At 37.4% G+C, this 17,771-nt stretch overlaps 2 protein-coding genes across 4 annotated transcripts in view; one reads left to right on the top strand and one right to left on the bottom strand.

Moving 5' to 3' along the window:
* The first annotated feature begins 861 nt into the window (after positions 1-861).
* On the top strand, positions 862-9,304 carry LOC131977922 (angiopoietin-related protein 4-like). 3 transcript variants are annotated; one of them, XM_059341395.1, is made up of 8 exons: positions 862-1,036; positions 5,647-6,273; positions 6,531-6,641; positions 6,779-6,869; positions 7,437-7,550; positions 8,255-8,350; positions 8,443-8,736; positions 8,840-9,304. In XM_059341395.1, the coding sequence occupies exons 2-8, from the start codon at positions 5,824-5,826 to the stop codon at positions 9,031-9,033; spliced, it is 1,350 nt and encodes a 449-aa protein (XP_059197378.1). In that variant the 5' UTR covers positions 862-1,036; positions 5,647-5,823; the 3' UTR covers positions 9,034-9,304. The 3 variants fall into 3 exon arrangements, with proteins under 3 accessions (XP_059197378.1, XP_059197377.1, XP_059197376.1); XM_059341394.1 differs by having other exon boundaries at positions 5,632-6,273; XM_059341393.1 differs by having other exon boundaries at positions 5,620-6,273.
* A 1,955-nt stretch (positions 9,305-11,259) lies between these two features.
* LOC131977921 (dipeptidyl peptidase 9-like) overlaps positions 11,260-17,771 on the bottom strand; it is a 28,777-nt gene continuing 22,265 nt past the window's right edge. Inside the window, exons 16-21 of the mRNA XM_059341392.1 lie at positions 17,677-17,771; positions 17,381-17,527; positions 16,827-16,979; positions 15,207-15,349; positions 14,150-14,261; positions 11,260-12,515 (exon numbers count right to left, since the gene is read on the bottom strand). The exon at positions 17,677-17,771 is cut by the window's right edge and continues 51 nt beyond it. Of these exons, the coding sequence (XP_059197375.1) occupies positions 12,423-12,515; positions 14,150-14,261; positions 15,207-15,349; positions 16,827-16,979; positions 17,381-17,527; positions 17,677-17,771 (743 nt within the window). The 3' untranslated portion in view covers positions 11,260-12,422. The remainder of the gene's footprint in view (positions 12,516-14,149; positions 14,262-15,206; positions 15,350-16,826; positions 16,980-17,380; positions 17,528-17,676) is intronic.

Here is a 17,771-nt window from a genome sequence, read left to right as displayed (position 1 = left end):
ACTAATGATGAAATCAAAAATAGCAAATAATGGATTCCTTGAAGGAACACATCATATATTAGATGGGATGTCAGTAGACATGAAGTTTGAATATCAAGGCTTGTTGCTGCAGAGTTTCTCCAAACTGAGAGGGGACAAATGTGTGCAATGCAGATTATGGCTTTTAAATTATTTTTGGCTGACAGACTCTGGAACTGCCTCCCCCTCCACATCCGTGCAGCGCAGTCACTAAATGTTTTTAAATCCCTCCTCTTTTCTCTTGCCTTCGATTAAAGTTTTTTTTTTTTTTCCCTCTGGCAAGTGCTAGGGAATAGTGTACCCTAGTAATCCCACAGTGCTTTTAAAAAATATCCCATCTTCTTTTAATTTATTTTAAATTTTGTTTTGTTTTTTGTTTTCTTTGTTACCTTTGTCAATTCTGTATTTTATTGCACTTTTATGTGAAGCACTTTGGTGCGGCTCAGCCGTCTGTAAATGCGCTTTATAAATAAATCTGATTTGACCTGACATGTCTTGTTTATCAGCTGCAGTCGATATTATGACAGTATTTCAAAGCACTGAAAAGATTAAAAGACTATCACTTAAAATGCCATAAATCAAGGAAAGTAAGGAAGCTGGAGCTTATTTTGAAATATGGCCTAAAGGATAATGTGCTAGCAGGGCCAAAAAATATAAAACTGTTCCCTGACTGGTTTCTCAGCATCCTGACTGAAGATTTAGTTACAACATTTTGTGATGACTCCCACCACAAATTCAAATGAGGGACTTTAATACAAATACTCAGATCTTTCAGATTCTGTTCCTCCTGAACATTTATTCCCACTTTCAGGAAACAGCTGTTATTGTAAGCAGAGCGTCCAATCACAACCTCATCTACCAGTCGAACATTGTGTCCTGATTCAGCTGAGTAAGAACGGAAAAACGTCCTCGCCCAGCTGATCCTGGACCAGACTGCACACAGAAACTGGTTCCTCACGTCAGCTGAGAGCCGGAGGTCTGAGGATACGTGCAGGTCTGCAGCCTGCAGCAGCAGGAGGTACGTGCTCCGGATCAGTCCACACATTACACACCAAACCAAACCATGAGGATCCTCCAGGTCACTGCTGGCTCTAGTGGATCTACTGTACTTTGACTCTGTGCTACATGTCATGTAGTCATAGCTCCTCTCTGCTGTCTGCTTTCATTTTCAGCCATTACAAGTTAAACTAATGTTTTTTTTGTGTGTCTGTGTGCTGAATCAGCGGTTTGTCAGGTTAAGTTGCATAATGTTACACTGCAAAAAAAGAAAAGTTGGGTGAACTCAAAATTTCAAGGCAACAAACTTCCATAAAATTTTAAGTTGGACAATTAAACTAAATATTTTAAGTTTTGTTTTTGAGTTTGCTCAACTCTGAATTCAGATTTTTGTCAACTCAACTGTAAGTTGTACTAACTTATAATTTTACATTGTAATAACTTTTAATCCTTACTTCTGCTAACTTCTGCAATGTGCTGAATTGGCACGATTGTAACGCCGCTATGAAATGTCAGCTAATGTTGCTGCCACAATATTGAGTTAGCATTGATACGCTAATGGCTACTCTTGTAGCTGTAACAAGCAGCGCCGCTAGCATCAGTTAGCCGCTAGCATCAGTTAGCCACTAGCATCAGTTAGCCGCTAGCATCAGTTAGCCGCTAGCTTTCGCTAATGACCTCTTTTCCCAACAAAGAAATAAGAGTTATCAGAACTATTGTCCCTTGTTGTGAACCCCAACTTAAAGATATAAGTAACAACAACTCACCAACTTGTTTTTGAGCAGACAACTGGCTTCCTTTGTTGTGCTAACTTACATTATTGCCCTAAATGTCAATCATTTATATTTCCAAGTTTTACCAACTGTAATCACTGTTTTAGGCCAAAAAATACAAGTTGGCTTTTTTGCAGTGTAGTTTTCATTATCACTTTGTTTGACACCACAACAAGTTAGTTACTACTAGAGACTACAGTCAAACAATGACACAAACCTCTTTCTTTTTCTTGACGTGTTGTCAATAAGTTGTTTTTTTTTAGCTTTACTAGCATCGTGGCAATATGGACGCCAACAGTGGTCTGATAGCACGTTTGAAAATATCTCAACAACTAGTGGGTGGACCAAGGTTATAATAGTTTTGGATTTTTCATCAGTTTTAGTTTTAATTTCGTTGTGAATTTTTGTTTTCAAATTCAGTTAGTTTTAGTTCGTTTTTAGAGTGAGTTTTCTAGTTTTAGTTTAGTTTTTATTTCTTTGCAAATGCTTAGTTTTAGTTTAGTTTTTATTAGTTTTAGTGTTAGTTTTAGTTTTTTTTGTAATGGGCTATGTGTTGGTGCCAGATTCAAAGAGGTCATAATAAATGTTTCCTTTATTTCCTTTGGTTTATCATCTCAGCCCCAATAAGGTTATTAACTCTTACAGTTCTGGGTGTTTTGTATTTTGGTTCTAGTGTAAACATCCCAGTCTCAGTAAACATATTCACCATGTGTTGCATGTTCCAATAGAAACACTGAGTTATGAATGAAAAAAGTTGACAAAAACGAAAACTAAGGACATTTCCACTATAATTTCAGTTAGTTTTGTAACCACACAATACAGTTTCAGTTAGTTATCGTTATTTTAAAAACTAGTTTCTATTTTTATTTCAGTTAACGAAAATCTTTTTTCAATTCTAGTTTTCGTTATTTCGTTAGTTTTCGTTAACTATAATAACCTTGGGGTCGACTGGATAGAAGTTTGTTTCAGACATTATCGATCCACAGCTGATTAACCCAACTGACTCTGGTGATCATCTAGCATTTAAAATTTGTGGTTTTGAATAAAATGTCTGCAGAAATGTTCAAGGAATGATGATTGAATATTAGGTCACACATTCAAGTTCTCCTCAGAAAGAAGAATAAGCTCTTTATTTAATCCCCTGATCGTTCTAAACAGATATCTAAATTTGAACGTGGAACATGGAGTGATTGGGAAACAAGCTGTTGGGATCACTGGTTTCTGTTTGTAGTGAGAGTAGTAATGATTAATCCAGTCTGAGTGGACTTTGGTTCAGTAGAAGAGCTCTGGGGACATGTTGATGTGGTCCTGTTACTGTTTCTCCAGGAGATTCCTTTGGTTGTGTTGGATACAAACAAACGATACATGTGGTTGTATGGATTGGATGACTGGTTGGGTTTGTAAAATGTGGGAAAGCCCGAGGTTACGTCATAAACTTTATTGTCACAACGTTATTTGTCCAACCACCAGTTGGAAACTTAAAAATGTTCATTTTTTATTTATCACAGTAGACAAATAAAAGCAGCAAAGTCTCACAATTTAGGAGATAATAATAGGAAATGTTTGGCAGTTTTGGTTGAAAAATGAAATCAAAATAAATCAAATGTTCTTTAATCCTTTCAGTGCAACAGAACTTGCGTAACCAACCTGGTCTCACAGGAATCCGTGGAATAGCCACGGAATCACTCAAATTTCCGTGAAACTGACACGGATTTGGCTACAATGCAAGTTAATGCCAGTCATATCCCGTGGCTATTCCAACACACAAAGTGATTATGTACATTCACTGAGTGAAGATTTAGAAAATAAAACATATATTTCTCGCTAGAAATGTGATCAAAATCCATTTTTATCCAGAAACTAAGTCAAAATATTGATTTTTTTCACTAAAAATGAGAGAACTGTCCGCCATGTTTTTTGTTCTGACCGCCGGGACCTTGAAAGTCACGTGACTTGGAACAAACCAATAGGAATAAATATCCATGGAATAGCCACTATATTTGGTAACTTCAGGTAATATTTTGAGAAAAAAGTTGCAAATTTACTAGATTAAAGTGGCAAATCTACAAGACAAAAAGTGGGAAAAAAGCAACTTTTTTCTCCCAGATTCACCACTTTAACCCTTAATAGGACACTCATTGAAATACTTGCAAATTCCAAATTTCAACCCTAGAGAATATTGGAGGATATTACATACTGCTAGAATATGTAAAAAAAAACATACGAAAATAATATTTTGAGAAAAAAGTTTACGAGATTAAAGTGGCAAATCTACGAGAAAAAAATGTGCAGATTTATGAGATTTAAAGTGGTGAATCTGGGAGAGAAAAGTTGCTTTTTTCCCACTTTTTTCACGTAAATCTGCAACTTTTTTCGCGCAGATTTGCCACTTTAAATCTAGTAAATCTGCGACTTTTTTTCTTGTAGATTTGTCATTAACTTGCATTGTAGCCAAATCCGTGTCAGTTTCACGGAAATTTGAGCGAATCCGTGGCTATTCCACGGATTCCTGTGAGACCAGGTTCTGCGTAACACAATGTGTCATTTTCTCTTTTCGGAGTAAAACATTTCTATAACAATGTCTTTCTGCTGAATAATGTGCAGCATGTGTGTGTGTGTGAGTGTTTGAGCCATCTGTCCCTCATCAGGACACCACGTGCCTGGTGCGTGTCTGGCTGTGTGTGTGTGTGTGTGTGTGTGTGTGTGTGTGTGATTGTGTGTTTTGTTGTCAGGACTCAGTCAGTAGAAGGCCTGAGGCCTGAACTTTCCCCTACTTCTCACACTGACTGCTCCATGTTGAATGTTCTCAGCATTCCTGATCCAGGCTGAAGACACGCAGCGACTCGCTGCTCCACTCAGAGATAAACATAAATATTCAGCTTCCACTCTGATAATAGATATTATATCTGGTTGTTGACTGTTCTAAACAAAGGTTGGGATTTTTTCTTTTAATTCATCTGCATTCCCACACAAAAGGCCAATGCAATTAAACTAGTTTTAAAAATACGGTACTGGGTTAAATATTTTTGGGACGATCTCTTCAAATAAAATAAAAATGTGGGAAAAAATCTATTATAATCATAGTGACATAGATGTAAATTATAGGTTGTATTACCGATTATGAATGAATAATGGCTGCAAGATAAATGATTGTTATGTAGAGTTACAAATATAAATCTATTAAATTATACGTTGATCAAAAGAAAATGAATCAGGAATTACATAGATAATCCATTAATTGCTGAAGTCATTTTTAGGTGAAAATTCAAAAATATTTACTGATTCCAATGTTCAAATGTGAAAATGATTGGTTATATTACTTATAATAATTTCAAACAAAGTCAAACAAAACCGGACATCATACATTATTAAGAAATTATTAAGAAAATGATCAGTACATTAATAGATTACAACAATAACAACTGTGGAATATCTGAGTATTTGAATAGCAGCTTACAGTCTTTGGGGTTTGTTTGTGTTTTTTTCTTCTTTGTTTGTGTATTGTCTTTATTTTGTTTTAATGTACGCATTGATGTGTGTGTGTGTGAGTATAGATATGTGGTCTCATGTGTGTATATACATTAATGCATAGTTTTATATGTTTTGATGTATAAATATATAAAGATATTTCTATTTTTATTGTGTAATTCCTGCTTCTTTTCAGTTGTTAACTGTGAGTATACATATCAATAACTTAAATCAGGCAAATACATGGAAGAAATGTGCAATAAAAATGTATATTTGACTTATTTTACCAACAACAAATCAAATCATCCCTGTATCAGTGTGTAATAATCAGTAATATAGACCTCTCATTGCATCATGATCCAAGTCCTCATCACAGTGTCCACTATCAAAGACTGGCCCCGCCCCCAGCCGTCCTCCAGGCCCGCCTCCAAGCTCCAGCAGCCAATCAGAAGAGCCCTGTGCTGCAGCCCTGAGCTATAAAAACCCTCCCAATGCTCTGAGCAGCAGACAACAGACAGAGAGAAACAGGAGCAGCTCAGACTGGAACAGACTCTCAGCAGACACAAAGATGAAGATGACGCCTCAGCTCCTCATCCTCCTGGTGACCATTCTGGTGCACGCTGCAGCGGCGTTCCCGTCAGACAGGCGAGCCGTGGCGGGCCGGGACAAGCACGCCTCCTGGGACGACGTGAACGTGGTGGCCCACGGCCTCCTGCAGCTGGGCCAGGGCCTGAAGGAGCACGTGGACAAGTCCAAAGCCCAGATGAGGGACATCAACGCCCAGCTGAAGGCCTTCAACAGCTCCGTGGCCCAGCTGGAGAGGAGGCAGCAGGAGCAGGACCAAGCTCTGCAGGCTAGAAAGGTGGAAGAAGTGATGGTGAAGGTGGAGGAGGAGAAGATGCAGAGCGAGGAGATCCAAGCCAGGATGGACAGGCTGGAGGACAAGGTGGAGGAGGCGCTGAAGGAGCAAACACTGGACAGCAACGACAGCGAGCACACGGGAGTCTCTTTCATCCAGGTGAGAAGAAAATGATGGTTTCATGCTGTTCATTCAGCTTACTGGAGGAGAATTAGAAGTTAGCAATGAGATATGTGATGAAATAGACAAAAATCAGTCAGTACTTTCTCTGAAACCTGCCAGAACTTCCATCAATCTGGTAGTAGTTTATAAAATTGTTTCCCGTCTAAATACTTCCATCCTAAAGAGAGGGAGGTTATATTCTGGGAACAGGAAGATGTGGTAAAGCTGACGAGACCTTTATTTTATTTTTCCAGAAGCTGGTTGTGGCTCAGAACAGACGCATTGACCAGCTGGTGGAGAAAATCAAGCAGCAACAAGACAAACTGGAGAAACAGAGTCTGCACCTGCAAACGCTGCAGAGCAAGGTGAGATATTAGAATATGCAGAACAAAGAGGGAACAAAACTGGAGCCTTCGGCTGCAGGAACAGCCCTCTAGCCTCAGCATGATCTGAACGTTTATAGGGTGAATGAGATGAATAAAGCTGCTATGTGATCCTTCAGGTTGCACACAAGAGAGTGAAATCACACAGACGGAGAGATGAAGAGACGGCTCTGAGAGGAGAACCAGCCGAGCAGAGCAGAGACGCAGCAGGTGAGAAAACAAAGTGTTAAAAGTGATTAAGACAAAGAAAAAGTCTAAATGAGTGATGAAGTTAAGAGATTTGACCAGTGAGTGTTTAACCTTTTGAGCCGCTTTAGATAAACTAACTACTATTAGTTTTTTAGTCACCTTTGCCCTCATTTTTTCTTCTAAAGTTACATAAACAATGCATACCAGTACCTGCAGGTGAAACAAACGCCTGCTAAAGCACGTCCACATGAAACGGTTGTGAAACTGACTGAACGTCATTCAGTTTGCAACAATTTTGCAAGAGGTCATTTATAGGATTGGCACTGTGAGAGCACAAACACAGCAGCTATTCATGTATCATGAAGTGACATAAGAACACAAACATTCACCTTTGTACCTGAGTTTATAATAGTTGACTTGCTGGCAGAGAAGCTGACACAGAGTTCAAAGATCGAAGTAAAAGAGGTCAGCAGCATTTAAACACAGCTAGTGTCCCAGGTGTGGTGGGAGGGAAACTAAAACATAAAAACTAAACTGTAACATGAGAGTGAGTGAAGATCTGATCAGTTTTCTGTGTTGTGTGTTCAGGTCTGGCTAGAGACTGCAGCCAGCTGTTTGTCCGAGGTCAGAGAGCCAGCGGCGTTTACACCATCCAACCAGAGAACAGCCAGCCGTTCAACGTCTACTGTGAGATGACCACAGGTGAGTCACACAGGAAGTCTCCTACAGTCACCTGGGTTCATTACTCAACGACAGGCTGAGGGACAGATAACCGCAATATTTTTGACCAAATACCTCGATATCGACATTGTAGAGTTGATTATTGTTACGTTCACAAAATATTTACAGTTCATTTTAATAAATAAACATCAATAATGTGGCAATAAGACAATAATTGAGCAGCTAGATCTAAATTACATCACTTTACTGTCATGCAGACTTCAAAACCAATATTACAAAATCTAAAATCAAACACGATATCTCAGATCATGATATCAATATATTACTATATACTTTTTATCCTAAACTCCTCCTGTCGATACGTTCCCGACGGTGGAGAAAAACCAGATCTGGTAAACAAACACAAACGTGTCAGAAACCGAGACCAGTTTGCTCCGGTCCTTCAGCTCGGCCTCATTGTTTTCAACACAGCGGCTTGGTCACAAACTTTCTCATTCTACTAAAATATGTTTCTGAAAACATCTCAGGAGAGAAATAGCATCACATTAACAGGCTGGATCTCCTTCTCTCCAAGAATCTGCAGACTTTAACAGATCGAGTGTATCTCCACTCTAAGAGATATAAACATCTATGTCATGCGGTGCCAAAACCAATAAATGTTGAGTATTTTTGTGTTCTAAGCCCGTTTGGCTCAATCCTTTTCCTCTCTCTCTCTCTCTCTCTAGAAGAAGGATGGACAGTGATCCAGAAACGTTACGATGGATCTCAGAGCTTCAACCAGCTGTGGGAGAGCTACAAGAGAGGCTTCGGCAGCCTGAACGGTGAGAAACTCAAACAAAAACGTCTTTAAATATCTGCATCACTTCACCTCAATCAGTGGCAAAAAACTAATCTCAACATTTTGTTCCTTCAGATGAATTCTGGCTGGGACTGGAGAACATCCACTCTCTCTCCAAACAAGGAGACTACGTCCTGCAGGTGGCGCTGTCTGACCAGGCTGGAGAGCAGCATGAGGCGAGTTATCGCTTCCAGCTGGACGGAGAAGAGAAGCAGTTCTCTCTCCACCTGCAGCAGGAGGAGGAGGCTTCATCTCCATCAGGGCTGCAGGAGAACATCATGACCAGCGGAGAATCTGGACTTCCTTTCTCCACCGCCGACAGAGACAACGACCTCTCCCCAGACGTGAACTGTGCCCAGCTGCTCTCAGGTACGACAGCTTCACAGACACCTGGATAGAAACTGTCCCACTGGGTTCATTCATGGAAAGATTCAATTAAAAGTTGATTTAATAAATGCTCTTCTTGTTGCAGGTGGTTGGTGGTTCAGCAGCTGCGGGGAGTCGAACCTCAACGGCAGATATCAGAGAAGACAGAACACGCTCAGACAGCAGCAGCTCAGGAGACAATCCATGTTCTGGACGTCCTCAAAGGGACAAAACAGCTCCGTTAAGAGGACTCTGCTGAAGATCGCTCCGGCCACCATGAAGCAGAGAAACAGTCCTTAAACAGCAGAAGATGAAGAAAACACGACTGTTCTAACTCCAGTTAATGATCTCCATCATGCTGGATAATCACATATTTCTATGCTGTGTATACGATTATTGTTCCGTCATATTGACAGTTGTTTATTCCCTTCATAAGGGATCTTAATCTTATTTTGTAATACTTGCTTGTAATACTTCTACTTCAATAATGTACAGTGTATTATTTTCTACATTTATACACTTTAAATATTTTATATTTCATTTATATGAAAAAGATGAAAATAAAGTTTGTAAAAAAAGGTTTAATAAATCCTGGCTCTTTATTATTGCATGCTTGAAAAATAAGAAAAACAAATGACAACTCTTTCTCTGAAGACCACCATATATAGTGCTTTTTTAAGGGAATTTATATAGAAATATGATTTATTTATAATGCTTCATGGCTACACTTAAAAACTAAACAACCCTTATGCAGTCAGAGGAGTCATAAAGCATTATAGATGTAACTAATAATGATTAAGTCATCCAGAATGAAGGAATCCTTCATTCGTAAACAAAAACGTTTTATTCTGAAATATTTGCAGGACCGTATTGTGGAATATGCAGTGAGTTGCACAGCTCCATAGTTTAGTCTGTTATTGTTTTTGGATTGTGGAAATCAGACAGTATAAATAAAATATGTTCGATTATTTATGGCCATTATCAAAGTTGACTGACAGGCCTTATAATATATTTTGACTATTTAAACTCCTTTATACAGAGCTCAACATTGAGGTGTGTATATAACGACTCATAGTGTCCATGCAGTATCATAACTTATCAATTTATCACCATAATTTATCAATTTATCATCATCATATGTGTTCAGTAAAGTGAACAAACTGATACATCTATAATAATGCATCTATTATCACTGACTGCCTTCATGTTGCACTATAGATGTGGTCTTTATACAAAGCATCATTAAAAAAAAAAAATCATACAAAGAAACAAATATTTAGGCTTTCCAATTCCTAAAATGACCATTTTATTTTTATTGCACCTTGCAATGAGTAAATAATGTCATAATAAATTAATACATGTTTATATATGAGTGACTGGAATAAAAGAAGATCAGAGTCTTTAGAAGTGCTGTATAAATAGTTTTATTTTTGTAAATAAATGTATTGTTCCTATAACTCTGATGTGACGTAATAACCATAAATGTTTGTTGCATTCATGTTGTTATGAGGGTTTCTGGTTGTTATGGGAGTTTTAATCATTAACCTCATTTTGAACTAATGACTCTAATGGGCATCTAAAACATTAGTTGGCACATAGTGAGATGTTTGTTAAACATCTTATATATATTTAAAGGGTTGTTCAGGATAAGTTGGAAACTGCTGCTCCCTGCTGGAGAAACATAGAACTTTAACACTGACTCACAAATATGCAACATATGGACAATTGAAAAACAAATGTGTGTATATATATATATGTGTGTATATATGTGTATATATGTGTATATGTATGTATATATGTATATGTGTATATGTATGTATATATGTATATGTATGTATATGTGTATATATGTATATATGTGTATATATGTATATGTATGTGTATATGTATGTATATATGTATGTATATGTGTATATATGTATGTATATGTGTATATATGTATATATATGTATATGTATGTATATGTATATATATATATGTATATGTGTATATATATGTGTGTATATATATATATATATATATATATATATATATATATATATATATATATATATATATATATACACACATACACATACATATATATACATACATATATACACACATTTGTTTTTTTTGGTCCATATGTTGCAAATTTGTGAGTCAATGTTAATGTTAATGTTGGCCACAGCTACTTAATATTTATTTTAAAATTACATCTTTAAACTTAATGTGGCGGTTTCAGGATAATAAATATATATATTTTTTTTTTTGTAAAACTAGGGGCATTCATGTGAATTTATGTTCCGGATTATTTTAAACCCACATAAATGTAAAAACAAAAACAAATGCCCTCTCCTGCAATAATAAGGAGATAATTGTTATTCAGATGGATTCTTCCTCCGCCCTTCTACACCTGCAACATAGTTTAATGGAGACCAGGCTCCTGTTTTTGTAGTTTTTTTGACAGAAAGATAATCAAAGAAACATTATTACCTCCTGGCAAATAATTAAATACATTTCATTTGGCGACAAGACGTTGAAAAGGATTGTTCACTTGTGTTTATTTCTTCGATATCTGAGTACATGAACCATGAGGTCACGGTCGCTCGTCTTACAGATGGTCATCACACATAACAAGGCATTTTATTTTCGTCGTAGGTCCTCAGACAGATTCCCTGATATAGACTATACGAGCAGGCGCTCTTAAACTCTTGCAAGGCACCTCAGACTGCCAACAGCTGTGTCATACATCATCTTATAAGGTCAGTTTGTTGGCACCAAGGCAAATATACGTCATATGTGCAAAAGTCCTCAGCAGCAGAAGAAGAAAGAAAGAAAAGCTCCCCGGAAAAATTAAAGCAAGCGTGAGTGAAAACAGCAACAGGTCGCTACATATGTCCACCTTTGATGAGTGCATAAGAATCCATAAAAATATTTTTTAACACTACACAATAAAAATGGGTTGTTTTTTTTGTTTTTCTTTCTGGTAGATCCACCCACCCAAATGTGGCACAGCACATAAAAAGTGGTCTATGAGAGCACATCAGGGCACAGAGGGATTGTTCGCTCCTAGAGAGCTTTACTGACTTCACACCAGTGTTTATTCACAGACACAGCAAAACTTCATCAGTTGGGTCCCGGACATACAAAGTGACAGTTCAATAATTAAAAAAAAAAAAGGAATGGCACAAAATAAGAGTAAACTGTACGCAGCAGGTCCACTTCTGTACTTTTTGCATTGCTGAATTTTGTCTCATAATGATGCAATGTGTAGCATTTTAAACATCATTGGGTTTTTTTTGTATTTGTTGCTCCAAAAGCTTCACCCTGTTTGTTTGTTTTAGGGCGAACAGCGCCCCCTGTTTGTTTGGAGGTTTAAAGTAGTCCAGCAGATTTCCCTCCACGGTTAAATATAAAGACTACTACACTCTTTTCTCACTGATGGTCTCATTTATGGTCATTTACTAAAAATCTGCACATCAATTTAGTCATTATTTATTGATGCAAAATAAGTTGAGCACCTTTAAGACTGATAACAGCTCTTGAGGTGTGATGAGGTTTGGCATAGCTTGCATTCAGCGAGAGTAAAACCGAGAGTAAAGAGAAGGTGGTGCAGGTTTAAATAAATGGAGAAAAGGGGGACAGAGGAGACAAGGAGAGGAGGTTAGGAAGCAAGGAAAGGGAAGGTCAGTGTGTAGGAAGGCTTATCAGAGGTTCTGCTGGAGGAAGTGAAGCAGCGTAATCTCATAATGTTCTCCGGACTCTGGACATCTGATGCTGTGTCGCTCGTTGGGATAAACCTGGAGAAGAAAAACATGTTGAATATTAAATATATATCAATATTGTTAAATGCTTCACATTTTATTCTGTGCCAAAATACACATTTCTGCTGTCCTCAGCATAACATAGCTTAGTTTAGGTGACAGTTCTCCTACCTCATACAATCCAACTTAACCCTCTATGGTACGGTGTTGCCCCATTTTTGGCCTGTTAAATTTCTACAATGCATGTTTTTGAGTGATGCGATACTTTAAAAAAGAGGGAAGAGTATAGGGAACCAATAGCAATGCTTTAATTTGTCACATGACCTCCAGGAGGCCATATTAAAAACCTCTTTTTCAATATGCTTTGCCATTTTGCACCACAAAAATCACCCAAAATGTCATTTCGTGGCCCTTTTCCATCTGGAAACAAATATATTCCTACTGATAGGGGAGTAAACCTTCATTTTTGATAGTTTAATACACTTAAGACATTAATTTCAATGGGTCGTTGGTTCAATGGTACAATGTTTCCTGTTGATGTTAAAATTAATTTAAAAAACTTCCTTTTTCACTTGTGCACCATTATGATGCTATGTTGCCGATGGACAACAAACCCCAAAAACTTCAAAAAAAAAAAAAAGGAATTGTAACATTTCTTCAGATTATTTTTTATTTAGTCTATTTCAAGACAAAAAAACACTCCAAAATGTTTTTCCTAACTGGCATCATAATGCGTACCATAGAGGGTTAAAAAAATCTAAACTAGCCCTTTAAAAGATCAAGCAACCCAAGATCCACAATAGTTTTTTGTACTATCCTTACCAAAAGGTGCTGTTATGCATTTTTCTTTATTTGTTATACAAGAGTTGCTGAGGTTTTGACCTCTGAAGACACATTTCACATGTTCATCATCGTCTCCACTAAAGTCTGCTTTTTTATTTTTATTTATTTCACCTTTATTTAACCAGGGAATATCCCATTGAGATTAAGAACCTCTTTTTCTTTAAGGGAGCCCTGGCCAAGAGGCAGCAAACACAGAATACAGTTACATATTTTTGTGTCTTTTTTTTGGTAATTTTGTGGTCAATTTGTCTTTTTGGGTAATTTTGTGTCTTTTTTTGATCATTTTGTGGTCAATTTGTGTCTTTTTTGGTCATTTTGTTTCCTTTTTTTGGTCATTTTGTGTCTTTTTTCGCTGCAGGACACTATCTCCCTGTTGTATTTTTACCTGTGGGCATTGCAGTTACTGTAATATGATACTCTGCAGACAACCCTCTCAATGTCAGTTTGTCTTTATTTTTTATTCTTTTATTTAACCTTTATTTAACCAGGGAATATCCCATTGAGATTAAGAAGCTCTTTTTCTTTAAGGGAGCCCTGGCCAAGAGGCAGCAAACACAGAATACAGTTACATATTTACAGAACATACAGACCTTAAACACATCATGAGAAACTAGTGCATGTTATGGAATTGGCCTCAATAACTCTTAGTTTGGATTTAAAAGTGCTCAAAGAAACCAAATCAGTTAATTTCCATTCTTTCTGGAGCATATTCCAGCATAAGGTGCAGATAAAACAAATGTCCTTTTATCCAACTCTGTAGAGCAGAAGGGACAGAAAGCAACAACTGATCTTGTGAACGAAGAGAATTCATTAATAACTCCTCTTACCTGGAGGTTGTACGGCTTTCCTGCCCGGATGAGCTGAGACACCAAGAAGTTTGTGTGGAAAAAATGCACATTCTCATCTAGAAAGCCGTGCAGGATCAGCAACCTGTTGGGCCTGTTGAGCACAAAGATCCAGTTTAAAGTTTCTGTGGAAACGTAACTAACACTACAGTTACAGCAAAGAAGGAGCAGAATCCATCTACAAACTGTTACCAACAAGCAGATAAAGGAGGTAGAGAACACAGTAGTAAGGTCAGGTAAGTAGAATAAAATCAGAAATGTTGGATTATATTAGTGGCATCTCTTCTAGCAGCTGTTCTCAACCTTGGGGTCGGGACCCCAATTGGGGTCGCGAGATGATTTCTGGGGGTCGCCAAATCATTCTGGAAGTCAGCTCTGTCTCCACTGTGTTAAAGTGTTCATGTGTTTTAGTCTTTTTGGTTATTTAATGTCTTTTTTGCCCATTTTGTGTTTTTCTTTTCCAGTAATTTTGTGTCATTTTTTGGTCATTTTTTGTCTTTTTCTGGTCATTTTGTGTCTTTTTTTGCCCATTTTGTGTGTTTTTTTTTTTTACTAATTTTGTCTTTTTTTGGTCATTTTGTGGTCAATGTGTGTCTTTTTGCTTATTTTGTGTCTTTGTCTGGTCATTTTTTTTTCATTTTGTGGTCAATTTGAGTCCTTTTTTGCTTAATTTTATGTAATTTTTTGGTCAATTTGATTCTTTTTTTGGGGTAATTTTGTGTCTTTTCTAACAAATCCCAAATTAGCAAGTTATTACTTTACAAGGAGTCTCCGGCTTGAAGCTGACTGTTACAAAAAATATATATAAATGCACAGACAGAGAGATGTTTTAGTTGCTATCTGCTTCATTATTTGTCCAAAATTCGTCGTATCAACTGAGTTTGTCTGATCTGAACTGTGAGATTGTGTTCAGTGAGACAACATGCATGTTAAATTGGGGGTCGCGACTCAAAAAGGTTGAGAACTACTGGTCTAATGCACACAGAAACAGAATGGAAACGAGTTTTATGCATAAATAAAGTTTAGTGTGAGCTCTCACTCAGTGGGGAGTTTGTCCACGTGCAGCGCTACTGAACACGCCTCGTATCCCTTCTGGTTCTTCTCCGGAGTGTCCAGATATCGCTCTGTGTAGCCGGTGTCGTACGCCATCCACAACGTCACCGGAGCTCCTGCTATGGCAACCTGAGAGGAAAAAAAAGGACATTTAGAGAGGACAGCTAAAAGTTATACATTACCAGATTCATCAAGCCATGTGATGCTTCAATCCTTTATCAGGCAAAGAACTATATTTGGTAACTTCAGGTAATATTTCGAGAAAAATAGTTGCAAATTTACTAGATTAAAGTGGCAAATCTACAAGAAAAAAGTCACAGATTTAAGAGATTTAAAGTGGCAAATCTGTGTGAAAAAAGTAACAGATTCACGAGAAAAAAGTGGTAAAAACTACTTTTTTCTCCCCGATTCACCTCTTTAAATCTCATAAATCTGCACATTTTTTCTCGTAGATTTGCCACTTTAATCTCGTAAACTTTTTTCTCAAAATATTATTTTCGTATGTTTTTTTTACACATTCTGGCAGTATGTAATATCCTCCAATATTCTCTAGGGTTGAAATTTGGAATTTGCAAGTATTTCAATGAGTGTCCTATTAAGGGTTAAAGTGGTGAATCTGGGAGAAAAAAGTTGCTTTTCCCCCACTTTTTTCTTGTAAATCTGCTACTTTTTTTCTTGTAGATTTGCCACTTTAATCTAGTAAATTTGCAACTTTTTTCTCAAAATATTACCTGAAGTTACCAAATATAGTTCTTTACCTGATAAAGGGGTAACAGTGAAAAAGTTATACAATATAATCTACAAATGTAATAAATAGCAACACTTCCAAAACGTTTTGAAAACAAAGCATAGCTCACAAAAAAAACTAATTACTATTAATGGCTAAAAGGATTTATTCCCTCTGCTGTTTAAGGATCTGTATTTTCCCTCACTTACTGCACATCATTTAGCACAGCTATTCTCAACCTTGGGGTCGGGACCCCAATTGGAAACGCGAGATGATTTCTGGGGGTCGCCAAATCATTTTGGAAGTCAGCGTGTGTTAATGTGTTTTAGTCTTTTTGGTCACTTAATGTCTTTTTTTGGTCATTTTGTGTCTTTTTTTTGACATTTTGTGTCTTTTTTGATCATTTTGTAGTCAATTTGTGTCTTTTTTGGTCATTTTGTTTCTTTTTTGGTCATTTTGTTTCTTTTTTTGGTCATTTTGTGTCTTTTTTGGTCATTTTGTGTCTTTTTTTGGTCATTTTGTGTCTTTTTTTGATCATTTTGTAGTCATTTTGTGTCTTTTTTGGTCATTTTGTTTCTTTTTTTGGTCATTTTGTGTCTTTTTTGGTCATTTTGTGTCTTTTTAGGTCATTTTGTGTCGTTTTTTGATCATTTTGTAGTCAATTTGTGTCTTTCTTGGTAAATTTGTTTCTTTTTTTGGTCATTTTGTGTCTTTTTTGGTCATTTTGTTTCTTTTTTGGGTGATCTGAACTGTGCGTGTGAGATTGTGTTCAGTGAGCGGGGGTCGCGGACAACATGCATGTTAAATTGGGGGTCACGACTCAAAAAGGTTGAGAACTACTGATTTAGCACAACAATGAGTAGATGATCTGGTTTTAACCTTGAAGATGTCTGGTTTGTGGATGAGGCCCATCAGGGAGAGGAAGCCTCCGTACGACCAGCCGTGGATGGCGACTCGAGTCAGATCCACAAACTTGTACTTGTCAGCGACGTAGTGCAAACCCTCCACCTGGTCCTCGATCTCCACCTCACCCTGATGGAGGAAACAGAGAGGTGACTCACCTGGCTGTTACACCCTTTCACTACCAACCTGCACACTCAGATGGAGTATTAAGACTCAATCAGGTAAAGAAAACAATAAATAAATACAGTTTGTAGCTTGGGGGGTAAAATTGCAAGACAAAAACTCTACTATGGATTTGCTAGAAAAATAAAAACCTCTGTGCTTTGATTTCATCAAGGAAACACTTCACTTCTCCACCCACAGGAGCTAGCCTTACTGTTTATTAAGCTTATAATAGACCCTAATGTAATTAAGATTAAGATATCCCCTTATTAGTCCCACAATGGGGAGATTTTAATCTCCTTTCAACTCTTAAAAGATTAAAATGTGTGAATAAAACCCAGCAGACAGATGATTTATTTGTTAACTACCATTTTGTCCTTCACGGCTCCTTCGAACTTGAGTCCCCGCTGGCAGGAGCCTCGACCGTCGATGACCAGCACGGCGTAGCCCAGAGACGCCAGCGTGGTCAGACGCAGGTACTTCACGCCTTTGTAAGAGTTATTCACTAACTGGACCTTGAAGAAGAAAAGAAAAGGAAGAACATGATGACTGAAGAGCAACAATCAATTAGTATTGCGTTCATATAAAGTCAAAGAAAATATGTTTTAGAGGTAAATGTAATTAAAGCATCAAAAGTAAAAGTCATAAAATTATAATATGAGACCTGTGGGCCGCCGTAGACGAAGACGACGGTGGGATGCTTCCTGCCCGGCAGCAGGTTGTGAGGTTTGTACAGCATGCCGTACAGCTCGAAGCCAG

Source organism: Centropristis striata, chromosome 9 (assembly GCF_030273125.1).
Source record: "Centropristis striata isolate RG_2023a ecotype Rhode Island chromosome 9, C.striata_1.0, whole genome shotgun sequence".
In the NCBI taxonomy this organism is placed as follows: Eukaryota; Metazoa; Chordata; class Actinopteri; order Perciformes; family Serranidae; genus Centropristis; species Centropristis striata.
This window is presented reverse-complemented; position numbering and strand designations above follow the sequence as displayed.